The sequence below is a fragment of the Trichomycterus rosablanca genome, chromosome 14 (genome assembly GCF_030014385.1).
Source record: "Trichomycterus rosablanca isolate fTriRos1 chromosome 14, fTriRos1.hap1, whole genome shotgun sequence".
NCBI classification, from domain to species: domain Eukaryota; kingdom Metazoa; phylum Chordata; class Actinopteri; order Siluriformes; family Trichomycteridae; genus Trichomycterus; species Trichomycterus rosablanca.
Window position 1 is genome coordinate 12,285,017 of NC_086001.1, and position 14,113 is coordinate 12,299,129.

General features: G+C 37.6%; 1 protein-coding gene across 29 annotated transcripts in view; it reads left to right on the forward strand.

Annotated features, from left to right (window-relative positions):
• LOC134326035 (neurexin-1a-like) overlaps nt 1-14,113 on the forward strand; it is a 482,010-nt gene that overhangs the window by 272,163 nt on the left and 195,734 nt on the right. For 28 of the 29 annotated variants that reach the window (XM_063008218.1, XM_063008221.1, XM_063008228.1 and 25 more), the window contains one exon: nt 9,713-9,894. In XM_063008218.1, the coding sequence (XP_062864288.1) occupies nt 9,713-9,894 (182 nt within the window). Of the gene's footprint in view, nt 1-9,712; nt 9,895-11,717; nt 12,211-14,113 lie in introns of those variants that run through there. The other variant, XM_063008239.1, reaches the window with a different exon arrangement.

Here is a 14,113-nt window from a genome sequence, read left to right on the forward strand (position 1 = left end):
TAATTTAAAAAGAAATCTTTAAGTTTCTATCCATTTGGGAAACAATCCAATTATTAATTAAAATACAGGCTATAAAAGTGTGAAAAAAGCCTGATTTGCATAACTGTGTGGGCATAATGTTTGGCAGTTACATACTTCTCTTCATTTAAACATCCTGACAGTAATGGTGAGAAATGCTGGGAATTTGAAAGCCGTATGTATTTGCTACACTTGTTTTTAGTTAAAAGTGGGTTGTCTGTAATTCTAGAGTGCTGCAGTTGTGGCACAAAGCAATAATGTGTCATGAATGTAGGCTGTAATTTTCCCATTTTTTCTTAAAACACTTAATTGTTTTGTGTTCTTTGATTTCTTAAAAAAAAAATCTTTGAGGTAAAAGCAAAACATCATTTATTTTTTTGGTGTAGAAGAATCTGTAATGCTTTGTTACACATTGATGTCTACAGCTGGTAACCTCTCTGTACCTATATAAATGGGGCTAGTTTGACTGCACCACTCAACACAAAAAAAGTACACAAAGCAGTGGTCTGTATGCCAAGATCAGGAAGAAAACCCAATCATTTTTTTATTAATTTAGTCTCACACTGAAAAAAAAGAAAAATACAACAATCCCTTATCAATGTATGTACCATAATTATTTGCACCTCTGCTTTTAATATGTTGTGCATTCTTCTTCTTTTAATAAAACAGTTCATAGTCTTGTCCTATAACATCTTATAACATCGTGTCCCAGTAGTGTTTGCTACTCCAGGTGCTTAAATTTGTGGTTAAATCACAACTTTTCAAATAATTTATTGGCATAGAGTTGACGTCTGATGGTAGCTTTGGAGACTTGGTGACCTCAAGATGCATTTTTCTCTGTAACTCTCCAATAGTGATCCTAGGGGATTTTTTGCCATTCTTACCACCTCTGCACTGTGTGTGGGGACAAAACAATCTTGTCAGCTTTTTCAATGTCAGCTTTTGCTGAGCAGACACCTTTTTGTATGGTCAGATTTAACTTGATGAATAGGAAACTGCTATAACTTTGGTGAAACTGTCCTCAGTTAAGCAAGCTTTACAATTGTATATAAGAGACTCCCTGGCTCATTTTATTTATCCACTTTTATCCAAAGCGACTTACAATACTATGACAGTATATTGTCTAAGCAATCGAGGGTTAAGGACCTTGCCCAACAGTGGAAACCTGTCTGTGGTGGGGCTTGAACCAGCGACCTTTTGATTACTAGTCCAATATCTTAACCACTAGGCCACAACTGCCCTATCCATATCATAAGCAATACACTTCAGTGTAGCTTTTTTGTGGCAGCCTCTAAGTCAATGGCGGTGTAAAATGGCTTTACTGTTAACACTGTCACTCTATCAGCTTATAATTTATTTTTTTGTGTGTTTTTTTAATAACCTATGATCAAAGGTTATGCGAGAGATAGAGAAGTTTCTGCACTTTTATATTTTGGTTGGAAATGGTGAGGGTGGGAGGAGTAGTTTTTGGTTGTGTCTGAGAGACTGAGAGAGCTTATAGTACGGATTGAGCGCCATCTGATTTCCACCTATTTGGACGCTTAAAGAAGCTTTAAGGAGAAGATGATTTTCATGTGATGATGATGTGAAAGCAGTGGTGCATCAGTGGCTACACGCTCAATCAAAAACATTTTTGCTGATGGCATTAAAAAGTTGGTATGATGCTGGGAAAAATGCATCGAGAGGTTAATGTAGAAAAGTGATGTCATTTGTTTTTTAAATTCTTAATAAATAGAGTTTAAAAAAGTGCAGAAACTTTTTGAAGAACTCTCATAATTGGGTTTCGTACAAATCTTGACCGAGGTTTGGCCTTTGATTCATGTAGTTTTTAATTGTTGAAATCAAACTAGCCCTATCAAAATGGGATCAGAGAAATCAAACCCTGTAGTCAATCATAATCATATATCCAATTCTTTCAGAAAGTGTGCATGAGGGTAAACGATGTCAGTGCTGGTATCTGAATGAACAAGCTCTTACGCATCCTTTCATAAACCTCTCGCCTCGGGCCTTTAATTACGCTGCATAGGTCGTCTTCATTTCCACCACATGTACGTTCTGAATGGGTTTCCTCCCTCATTACTCTTTAGTGAAGCTAATATAGAGCTCATTACAAGAGCACAGACACTGTACTGGAGGTCAAACAGAAGACAGTCGGAACGATTGACCTAACATAAGCAGATCAGCCAAGGCTTTTCATTCATTCTTTCTCTTCTTTTCTCCATATGCCCCTTTTTATCTCAGTTTGTCCCTCTTCTCCTAGCTTAGATGCCAGAGCATATTTAAGATGCTAAACGGTTGGCTTGCGGAGGCCGCACGCTTCATTAAGTGCCGGCAGGAAAAGGCCGGGGCGCTGAGATTTAACCCCATTACCGCGCCATTAGCTTTTCTCAACACTGCCTCGTCCTCAACACACACTTTAAGTGAACACCTTGGCTTATCTCCTCTAACAAGATGACGTTTTTGAAAAGATGCTCAGCAGCTGTAGAGATGACAGATGGAATGATTACACTCCTGCCTAAAATGTAGTCAGTTACATAAAAAAAGTGGTGTTTCAGTTATTATTTATCATGCCTAGTAAGGAGGAATTCACCTTTTAGTAAATCAGCTTAGTCTCACTAAAACAAAAAAGATGAAACTGCAACCCTTTAATCGAAGCATTATTAGTACCATAATTATTTGCATTGCTTTTAATATGTTGTACATCCTTCTTTTTCTAATAAAACATAAATGCATAGTCTTATCTTATAACATCTTAAAAAGTCATGTCCCAGTAGTGTCTAGCAAACTACAGGTGCTTAAATCTGTGGTTAAATAACAGGAAAGCCTTTTCTTGGCAAGCTTTTCAAATAAACTATTGACTCCTGATGGTAGTTTTGGAGACCTGGTGACTTCAAGATGCATTTTCTTCTGTAACTCTACAATAGTGATCCTAGAGGATTTTTTTTTGCTTTTTCTTACCACCTCTGCACTGTGTGTGGGAGCAAAACAATCTTGGCTTCTCACCCAGGCAAGTTTTATACAACCCCTTCTACTTAACTGGCTCGGCAGGTAGCACTGTCAGCTAACAGCAAGAAGGTCCTGGGTTCGATCCCCAGACAGAGCAGTCAGGGTCCTCTCTATGTGGAGTTTGCATGTTCTCTTAGTGTCTGTGTGGCTTTTCTGTCACAGTCCTGTCACAAATGTAACCGAAGTGTCAAACATGGCATTAAAATTCTGAGAAACTGTCTTGACTTCTCTTGTGTCAGAAGGGGTTGGTACGACTGGTCTGCGGCCCTTCTCAGCCAGGGTGGTGCAAGCGAAGCTGAATTTGGTGAAATGGGAAAACACACACACACATACTAGCCAGCTTGTTATTTGTTTATGCCTGGTCACACCATTAGCAAGTAAGCTTAAACAGGGAGAGGGTTTAGAATTTAGCACTGTGTTCATACAGCCCATGTAGGTCTGTGGCTGGCAAATAAGACGGCCAACTTTAGATGGATGTATTACCTTATTTTCAATTAAATAAGCAGCAAAACAGGGATTCACCAAGAGGTTTTTTTTTTTTTTTAACGTAAGTGGTGAAATGTTGACGGATGGATACCGGCCTCAAGTTACCCCATCCAAAAACATGCCATTCAACTCACACATCATGTTGCAGCAAGGATAAATGCAGACATTTAAAAACATGACTTGCCTTCGATATTTAGAGTGAACATTTGAGAAAGTGAAGTCAAAACGAACACACAGAGATAAAGAGAAAAATCCAGAAACAAAGAGACAGTCATCAACGAAAACAGCTCTCAGCCGAGAGTGTAAGATTTCCAGCACACCAGTGTATCCGATGACTACAGCAGATCTATATCAGCGTGAGCGTCTCAGGAGAGTGAAGCCATACGCCGACAGATAATTATCCTCCACCTCTGGAGATCCACAGCACAGGATCTCACACCCACGTCCCCCCACTGTACTTTCAACAGCCTGGAAGCACAAATATGAAATATGAAACCCAAAAAACTATTATTGCTCTGGCTTTAGATGTTTCGCTTAAATTGATCCGAGAAGCATGATAAAAGATTAGAATTATTTCAGTGATACACGTTGGGATTTTGTACCGCTTGTGTTTGCTCAAAATCCTTTTATTATTATTATTATTATTATTATTAATAGCATTGGTTTCACATTTCAATTAAATGATTTTACTGAAATAGCTTATTCAGTGTAGCAAAATCAAACCTACAGTTTCCATAAATAACGTTAAATCTTTTGCAAATTTTCATGATATATTTTATTTAATTTATAATCTTTTTTCTCACATACTACTATTATTATTATTATTACGACTATAACTATCACCTTTATGACTATGATTATAACTATAACGATAATGACTATGATTACTGCTGTAACTACTACTATAGCTATCACCACTATGACTATGGTCACTACTATAACTACTACTATAACTACTACTATAACTATAATGACTATAATTACTACTATAACTACTACTATAACTATCATCATTATGACTATGATTACTAGTAAACCTACTGCTATAACTATCATCATTATGACTATGATTACTAGTAAAACTACTGCTATAACTATCATCATTATGGCTATGATTTCTACTATAACTACTATTATAACTATCATCATTATGACTGATTTCTACTATAACTACTATTATAACTATCATCATTATGGCTATGATTTCTACTATAACTACTATTATAACTATCATCATTATGACTATATGATTTCTACTATAACTACTATTATAACTATCATCATTATGGCTATGATTACTACTATAACTACTATTATAACTATCATCATTATGACTATGATTACTACTATAACTACTACTATAACTATCATCATTATGACTATGATTACTAGTGAAACTACTACTATAACTACTACTATAACTACTACTATAACTATAATGACTATGATTACTACTATAATTACTACTATAACTATCATCATTATGACTATGATTACTAGTAAACCTACTGCTATAACTATCGTCATTATGACTGTGATTACTAGTAAACCTACTGCTATAACTATCATCATTATGGCTATGATTTCTACTATGACTACTATTATAACTATCATCATTATGACTATGATTTCTACTATAACTACTATTATAACTATCATCATTATGACTGATTACTACTATAACTACTATTATAACTATCATCATTATGACTGATTACTACTATAACTACTATTATAACTATCATTATTATGACTATGATTACTACTATAACTACAACTTTAACTATCACCATTATGAGTATGATTACTACTATAACTACTACTATAACTATAACTTCAAATCCTTTTACTACTACTACTTCTACTACAGTAACTACCAATATTACTACTACTGTTACTAACAGTATGATTGCTACTAATACTATAACTACAACTACCACTATTACTTCCACAACTGCCACTGTTATTGCTATCACCGTTAATACTACCACTAGCAGTAGTATTACAGCTACTGCTTTTACTAGTACTGCTACTAGTATTACTGCTACTGCTTCTGCTATAATAGTATTGCTAATGTTTCTACCTGTTACTACCTCTACATGCAGCTGTTACACAGAACCTGGGTTTGATTCTCGTCATTGCTTACTGTCTGGAAGGACTTGTGCATTATCTTTAGCTACTCTAGTTTTCTTCCATTTCCCAAAATAGGTTACTCTTAATTTTACCAAGCTGTAAGTGTGTAATGTGGAAGTACCTTTTTAGGTTTTATTCTTGCCTCCCATCTGGTGTTTAGCACCAAACTCACTGCGGTCCTGACCAGGATTAAGCAGTAAGTAAAAAGAAAAAAACAAACTTGATGAGCACATTCTCACTTTTTAAGATGACAGTCTGCACCATGCTTTCTTATTAATAGGAAAGTTAGCTAGTCTTCACTTGGGTTGGAAGGTGACACCAGTGTCAGAACAAATCCCAATCCTAACTAATGGCCATTTCCAAGCTCTGACAAATGTAAAAGCAATTAATTACAATCTTTTTAAAGAAACTAGATGTTGTTGTGTGTATGCTGAAGGCCACAGCCTTGTTACAGTGGAATAGAAGCTTGACGACTGTTTGTGTAAAAGGTCTTTGCTCATAATGAAACAATGTAAAACACTAAGTGCAAGTGAACACAGCTTCCATTTAATGTTCAACTAAATTGACAAAGAAATGGCAGATTTGTGCTATAGATGGGGTTTGAGTGCCACTTTCATGGTTCAACAGAAACAAATAATTCAGAATATGAAATATTTAATGGCAGTTTAGGTATTTATGGATTTTCAACTGTTCTTGATTGTTCTTTGTTTGCTTATTGAATGAATTTTATTCACTTTGTCAATAAAAAATGTTAGTTTAGTACTACACTGTACATGTATCAGACATCATTTTTAGTTATATGTCTATTAGCTATATTTTACAAGCTATCAGCAAGCTACTGGAACAGCTCTGGTTAAATCTTTATATTATGTATTTGCCAGAATTAGTAAAGTTTGACCTAATTAGTTGTTTTTCTGACACCAGCCAGATATTGTAGCACAGTCAGCGCAAGTCTACATATGAAACCCAATATATGTATATGTGTATATGTAACCCAAATAACAAGAATAATGTGCTAGGTGATAATTATAATTCTTATGCTTTCCTTACATCCTCATATAGTGTTTTGTGTGATCCGTGTGGGTTGGTGATGAAAAAATGCTAGAAACAAGGAGACATAAGAACATTTATCTCTCGGCTGTAACCGATTCCAGTGGGCTGCAGTGAGCTGAGAAACAAATATATACGACTAAATAAATGCAAAACTTTTTATTGATATTGTTTTCCCCTCATGAGGTAGTTTACAGGAAAATGTGTGGATTATAGTCAGGATGATGTATGTTCTATTGTTTTAGCTAAAGTGAAATATAAATATTTAAACATCTTCAGCATGGTGTGACTTATACCTAGTATCTTTCTCTAATAAACACAATCACTCCTAACACACTCAACCGTACACATGACTTATTTAAGCAACGGGGGCAAGAAAGTTAACCCTGAGTACAGGCTTTCTCCCAAAATGTTTGCTGATCTGATAGCATTGTTGCACAAATAAAACCATGTCTAATTATTGTATCGGAAATGCCTTTGCCTCCTCTTCTCTCTCTCTCTCTCTCTCTTTTTGGTTATACAATTGGCACAGAAAGCAAATGCAAATCAACAGCATTCAGTAACTGTAACAAACGTTTGCTGATGCAGGTTAGGATGCAAATGCAGATTTTTTACTAGTTTATTGCAAACAAATCAGGAACGGTCAAGTCAACCAGGCAAAAGTTAATCAAGAGACGAATAAAGCAGACTGTTCAAAAACACTAGGCTGTACAATAACGAAAGGCTTGGTAACAGGATCAGGTGACGCTCTGATGCTTTACAGGGAACTGGAACACAATAACGGTTTAAACAGGGACACACAAGGTGAGAAACAAACTCAACAAACAGAGGAACATAATCAAGGTGATTACCAGACACAAAATGGGAGGGAAACGCACACAGAATGGGAAGTTGAGATGGGGATCTGCAGCGTGTGTTTTCGGGCTGTGACCAGTGCAAAGTGATTTGGATTATAATTTTAATGGATTTCGCATTATGATTCTTTTTATTCTTTACACATTTATTCATTGTATTTATTTATTGTATTTATTGTAAAATTGCCTCTTTTTAAGTGATTGTTGTGATCTTTTACAAATCACAATAGGAGCAAAGATGATAAAACAGTCACTATAAACTGCATAGAGGGTGTTTTATGTGCCTGTATTTATGAAGACATTTGATTTCCATCTTCTACCTGCTATATCCCTACATATTGTAATTTCCTGCGACATAGATGGCCCGACAGTGAAAATAAAAAAAACAACAGTAGTATTTCATTCCGTTTCTACGTGTTTGCATTATTTTTTTATATTTATTGCTTTTCTTTAATGCGCTTCCACAACGTTCCTCTTGAGTCCCTCTCATTTTAATACCTTTAAGAAACAGTAATAGTATGAAGGTTGCGAGGCTGGGTTCAATTCAGATTGTCCTTGGTGGCTCTGTTGTTATTGCAGTATAAAGCTAAGAGCTGCAGTGCTTTACTACTACTGTCACTAGAACTGAAAATTAGTAGCAGTTCTTGAAGTGCATGGTGATTTAAGCAGAATGAAGGAAAGGGCTTCATGTGATGTGCTGGGTCATCTGGCTGTGCTGGATTTCACCTCTCTAGGACCCAGATTGTTCATGGTCACAAAGATTTGTGATGATCAGGAATGTTGGGTTGCTGTTGTTCTGCCTCTCACACACAGTCACTCAGGTTTGTCGGTGGTGGGGAATATAAAAATATAAAAAATGTAATGCCTGCAACACACACTAAAAAAGTTTGGACATAGGCATGTTGCTGTATTAAAAGTGGATTTTTTTTCTATTCATGCTTGATACAAGACCTCAGCAGCTTAACAGTTTGTGATCGTTGTTGTGCAGGATGAGGCCTTGCATCATCTTGCTGAAATAACCATCTCCTTGATGGCAGCATATGTCTTTCTAAAATCCCAATATACGCCTCAGCCTCAGTGGTACCTCCACCCCTAGGCAAGTCACCCATGTCATGGCCACTGTTGCACCACTATGCCATCAGAGATATTTTTGTACCTTTTGCTGACAAAGTCTGAATGGTCCTTTTGTTTTTGGCACAGAAAAGCTGAAACATGGACTCATCTGACTACAGCACATGTTTCCACTGTCTTACGGTCAACCTCACATAAGCTGCATAAAATTTATGTTTTCTTTGCTTTTGTCTTAAAGAGCTTCAGGTTGCATTTCTTGATGCCGTAGCGCACTGTGTTAAATGTCAATGGTTTTTCGACTCCTGGGCCATGTGCCTATATTTGTCATATTAGCGTGACTTTTACTACTATAGCACTGTCTGAGGAACCGAAGGTCATGCACATTTAACAGCATTTTCAGTCCTTGCCCTATACATACTGAGAATTCACACATTGTCCAAACATGGTATGTGTTCCTAACAAAGGGGCCAGTCATACCAGAACAATACACCATGTTAATGTTATTGCAGTGCAGAGAGTGGTCCAACATCTGGTCAGCAGGGGTCTTATAGGGGTTCCTGTTCAATTCATAATTGAGGTACAGGGGGTGAGTGTACAGAGCAACAGATGGGCTTCAGTCAGTAATTGTATACACACAATGTTCATCTGGATGGTAGGTGTAGCTTATATTAGCACTAAATATACTTATGCATAAGAGAGAGAGGGAGCTGATCCATTAAATGACTTATACTAACATATCCAGTTAGGCCAACATATACTTGTCAGTCCACCTCTGGACATTTCCATTTTAAAAGGAAAACAAGAATACCTATTAAAACTCATGGAGAGAATGATGCAAACTCCTCAGGACCCTAGAGCTGTGTGGCCCCCACTCTACCTCTTATCTACAGTTTTGAGACCCCAAAAAAGTACTTTAAGCAAACCAATTGTGTCAAAAAAACCTTTTTTTAGTTGCATTTCATCATATTGTAAGCACATACTGTCAACCAATCAAAACAAACATGTATAACAACATACAAACTGTTTGTGTTGGTAGCAGTGGAAGCAGATTTTATCCTTAGGGTAACTGATTTCTGTTTCTTCTCATTATGCAGCAGGAACAACGTACATATTTGGCCGCGAGGGAGGACGGATCGTATACACATGGCCACCTAACGACAGGCCGAGCACCAGGGCGGACAGACTGGCACTGGGTTTCAGCACTCAGCTCAAAGATGCTCTGCTTATTAGAGTGAACAGCACATCCGGATTGGGCGACTATCTCAAACTACACATCGTAAGTGCAATGTGGTTTATTGTCTTTAATATGTGCCTGCCCACAAGAAAAACACAATCATGTCATGTGCATCATATTACACATACACACCTATACTCACACACGCAACATGGATAAAAAAAAAAACTGTTTTTATTGGAATGGAACTATTTTTATAATATTTAGGGTGTAACAGGTCAATTACCTTTGTCAGCTTCTCACGGCAGAAACTGTACATTATCCCGCTGTAGTCCTAAGTGAACTACAAATCCTGGAAGCTGCTGGGCTCATTAGTGCTATCATGCCACAGCTGATCCCAGGGCTATATAAGGAAGCATGAGAATCAGTGCAATACAGGTTAGGTAGTCAGCTGGTGTGTATACTTGTTTTGTAGATCACTCTGTATTTCTGCTGTTTTCAGCATCAATGTTGAGGCATTGTGTAAGGACCAACTGAATCATCAGCTTGTGATGGTTCTTCGAATGAAATACATGCTTTTTCTCTCACTTTTCTGCCTCTTTGGCTTAGTATAGGAAACGAAGCATCAACACCACAACCGCTTGTCAGTTAGTGGACCGAGTAGCTAGCTAGCTTGCCATGGTTGTGGTTCTACCTAGTTTTCTCTCCTGTTAGGTATACTTTGGGTTACACAAGTTTGAATTGACTTGTTGGTTCCTTGATTCCTCCTTCTTTTGTGAACAGTGTGCCAGGTTGCCATTTGGTAAAGGCTGTAGACAACATAGTGTTCCTTTTCACCTCAGACGGTGCATTCATATTTTCTTTCTTTAAGTTTTGTTACATTCTCCTTATAGTTTAACTATTTTGTTCAGAAGGATTCAAGGTTTTTTTGGTTAAAGAGGAAAATAAGTTCAAAAAGCCAGTGTGTCTGTCATCAGTGTGTGGCATGGGCACTGGTATTTCACAAAAGGTGAAGGCAACATCACTGCATCAGTACAAATACATTTTGGACAAATGCATACACAACGTCTTTTTTAGAAACATCTCTGCTTATTCTGTAAGCAAGACAATGCCAAGACCATTCTGTACATGCTGTGACGGTGTCACTTCATACTAAGGGAATGCGGGCGCTAGACTGGTCTGTCTGTGAGACACAGGACTGTTGAACAGCTGAAGTGTTATATCAAGCAAGCAAGAAAAAAAAAACAACAACAATGTCACTGTCACAAATACAACAGCTGGCGTCCTTACTTCCCAAATAACTACAAATTGTTAAAAGGTGACATAGCTCAAATTTTGCCCGTCCAAATCGTCCATCAATTTTAGAATAATCATATGTATATATACTCTATACAGATACAAAAAAACTATTTAGTTGAAACATTGAATATTTAGGGTTTTTTTTGTACTGCTTAAATAATGCAGGTGTAGTTTTGATATTTAATCTAGAGTAGCAAGTTTTTTTTTTTATATTTAGTGTCATTTAGGTTGGAATTTAGCTGAAGAGAGAGCAAGGCGAATCCCCTTACACCTTGCCTATACACTAATATTTCATCCAAGGTAGAACAATACAATAGCTAATACGCCACAAACTTAATGGGGAGCATTTCAATTAGTAAATCACCCAAAAATGAATACAAAGTAACTAAGGACTAGTAGTACAAAATACAATGTCTGCAACCTGCTCTGAAGTAAAGCGGACAGTAAAGGGAAAAATGAAAATTAAGAACTCAATGTCACAATATGATAGGGTAATCTGGGCGTCCCCAACAAACCAAGTTCTCATAAAGAGGACAGTTAGGATCCGGTGCTGTCTCTTAACAGGTAGACACCCCAACCATGCTACTCATGCTTTCTCTGCTCACCAAGTTGATTTACTTTCTCAGCCCAGGAAACGGGGATATCTCTACACAACCGGGGCATTCCATTTTCCCAGTGCGATCCTCTCACGAGGCTTTAAACACCGGACTCGAAGCAAGTTCCCAGAAAAGAACAGAATGCTGACATTCTGCGCCAGTGAAAACTGGAGCGGACCGAGCAATCATCACGTTTTCAGGACAAAATGTGTGTGCCAGCCAATGTGTGTGCACTGACAAAGAAGACATTAAAGTAATTGTGATATTTATAGAAAAGTATTCCACCAGGAGTGCATCAGCGCTTTCGAGTCACAGGTGACTATGAAGAAAATGACAGATTACACTGTTACTCAGTGCTCCCTTTGCTTACCAAAATAGTCCGCACAGCATCTGACCAGTAACATTTCACTTGTACGTAAATGGTAACTAAACAATATAATAGCACAGCGGTATTAGACTGTGTAAGGCTTTACGTGTGTGTATGCAAAGGAAATTTGCAAATAAAATTAAATCATATAAGAAATTTTAAGTCCTTATGCACATATTTGTTAGTGACTGTTTCTTTTTCTTTACAAAACCACAGTGTTTGGTAAAGAAACAGGGTTTTACTCTTTAAAGCACCATAAAGTATTTTTAAGCTGTGTGTAGATACATATTGTAGCGGGGTGGCTGAAGCAGCAAGTGAAGCTCTGTTCCTGCGAGACAGATTAAAAAGAACTTAATTGCATGACATTTAACCAACGTAGAACAATTATGTCACTAAAAAACGCAAACAAAAGGGGGTAGAGAAATAACTAATACCAACCAAAACTAACCAGTGGTTAAAAGAAAACTAAAAAGAAAACCAGTTCATAATCTTCAGTGAAACCAATAGACAAGCTTCATGCACTCACCTAGAGACAGGCCTTCACCCCACAGGGCCATAAGCCATAGCAGCCTCCAGTGAACATCAGAAAAGGCAGGAAGCCATGCACTCACCCTATAGGGGCATCGGCAATAAGCCCCTAGCAAAATGCACGACCATTACATAGAGATGACTAGATCAAAGGGAAAAAAATACCATTGCCACCAATATTAGCTACTTAACTTCAGTGGCCGAAGACATTGAACTCCACAAAACCAGTAGCCACTAAACAAAGAACAAAAGTGGACTGCAACTCCCATGCCTGATGCTACCCGCGCCCAGGATAGTTTTCTCATGGCAGCCCATTGCAACGGCAAATGCAAAAGAATACGGGCATAAGTATCAGCTAAAAAGAAAGTTGAGCACAAGGCAGCCCAGCATATCACTGCTGCAGATTGTGCAGTTGACTCCAAACACCCTACACAACATATTCAATGCACCAACCACAGAGAATTCAGCAAAGCCTGTATGGCAAACCCAATGGCATGGCAGTTGAGCATTATACTGCAATCTGTGACCTCTGCTGCTCTATACTCTGCTGCTATATATGGGCTGTTACACATATTTTAAGAGTTATAAAGATACATATTAAAAAAAAAAATAATAAAGGCAAAAATTAAACTATTCTCTCAGCAAAATGCAACAAAACAAATGGGACAACCCAGATGTAATTTTTTTTCCCTTAGGGGAAAAGCCAACCCAAATTATGGGAGCGAAATGCCTTCTACAGTATAATAACAGACTGAACCTCCCCTCACTGTAGTGTCAAGCAGTAAGGCCTGTACTGTGCTTTAGGTATACACCACTCATGCCATTAAATACTATATGTCTTTCTGACTGCAGTTTCGGGCCATCCGGGCCCCCAAGTTTTAAATGAACTTAGATCCTTTCCTATTTCACTCTTGATTCAAAATGATTGAGTCAATGTTGAATCTTGATTCAGTGTCAACATAACATGCTTAGATTAACATGGTAGGATAATATTGCTTCATTACATCATGCAGTAATCTGTCTGTAAACATCTGCATTTGCTCTGTTCCTTCTGTTATAACTGTGTACTTACATATACTATATATATACTGTATATATGTATGTATGTGTTTGTGTGTGTGTGTGTGTGTGTGTGTGGTATTCCTTTAAAAGCTACATTTCACGTATCTTACATGCACTTGTACACAGATACACACTAGCTTAGATCAAAGTCAGCCATGAGTGGCCTCAGGAGCGCTGACGATGAAGGTGGCAGCTGGTCTTCTCAAACACACACACACACACACACACACACACACACACACACACATACAGTACTCCCTCTGCAGCTCTGCGTCTGTTCGCTCTGCAGCTTGGGCTCAAGAGTAGTCATAGACGCGCCGAATATAGCAAATATTAGCATGTCGCTACCCTAGAGGATACAGTTCGGAAACAGGACTAGGTCAGCACCTGGAGAAAGGCAGGCCAAAGAAAAGAAAAGGAAGGAAAGTTGAGAAGAAAGAAGGAATTAATAATGAACTCCAATGTGCAG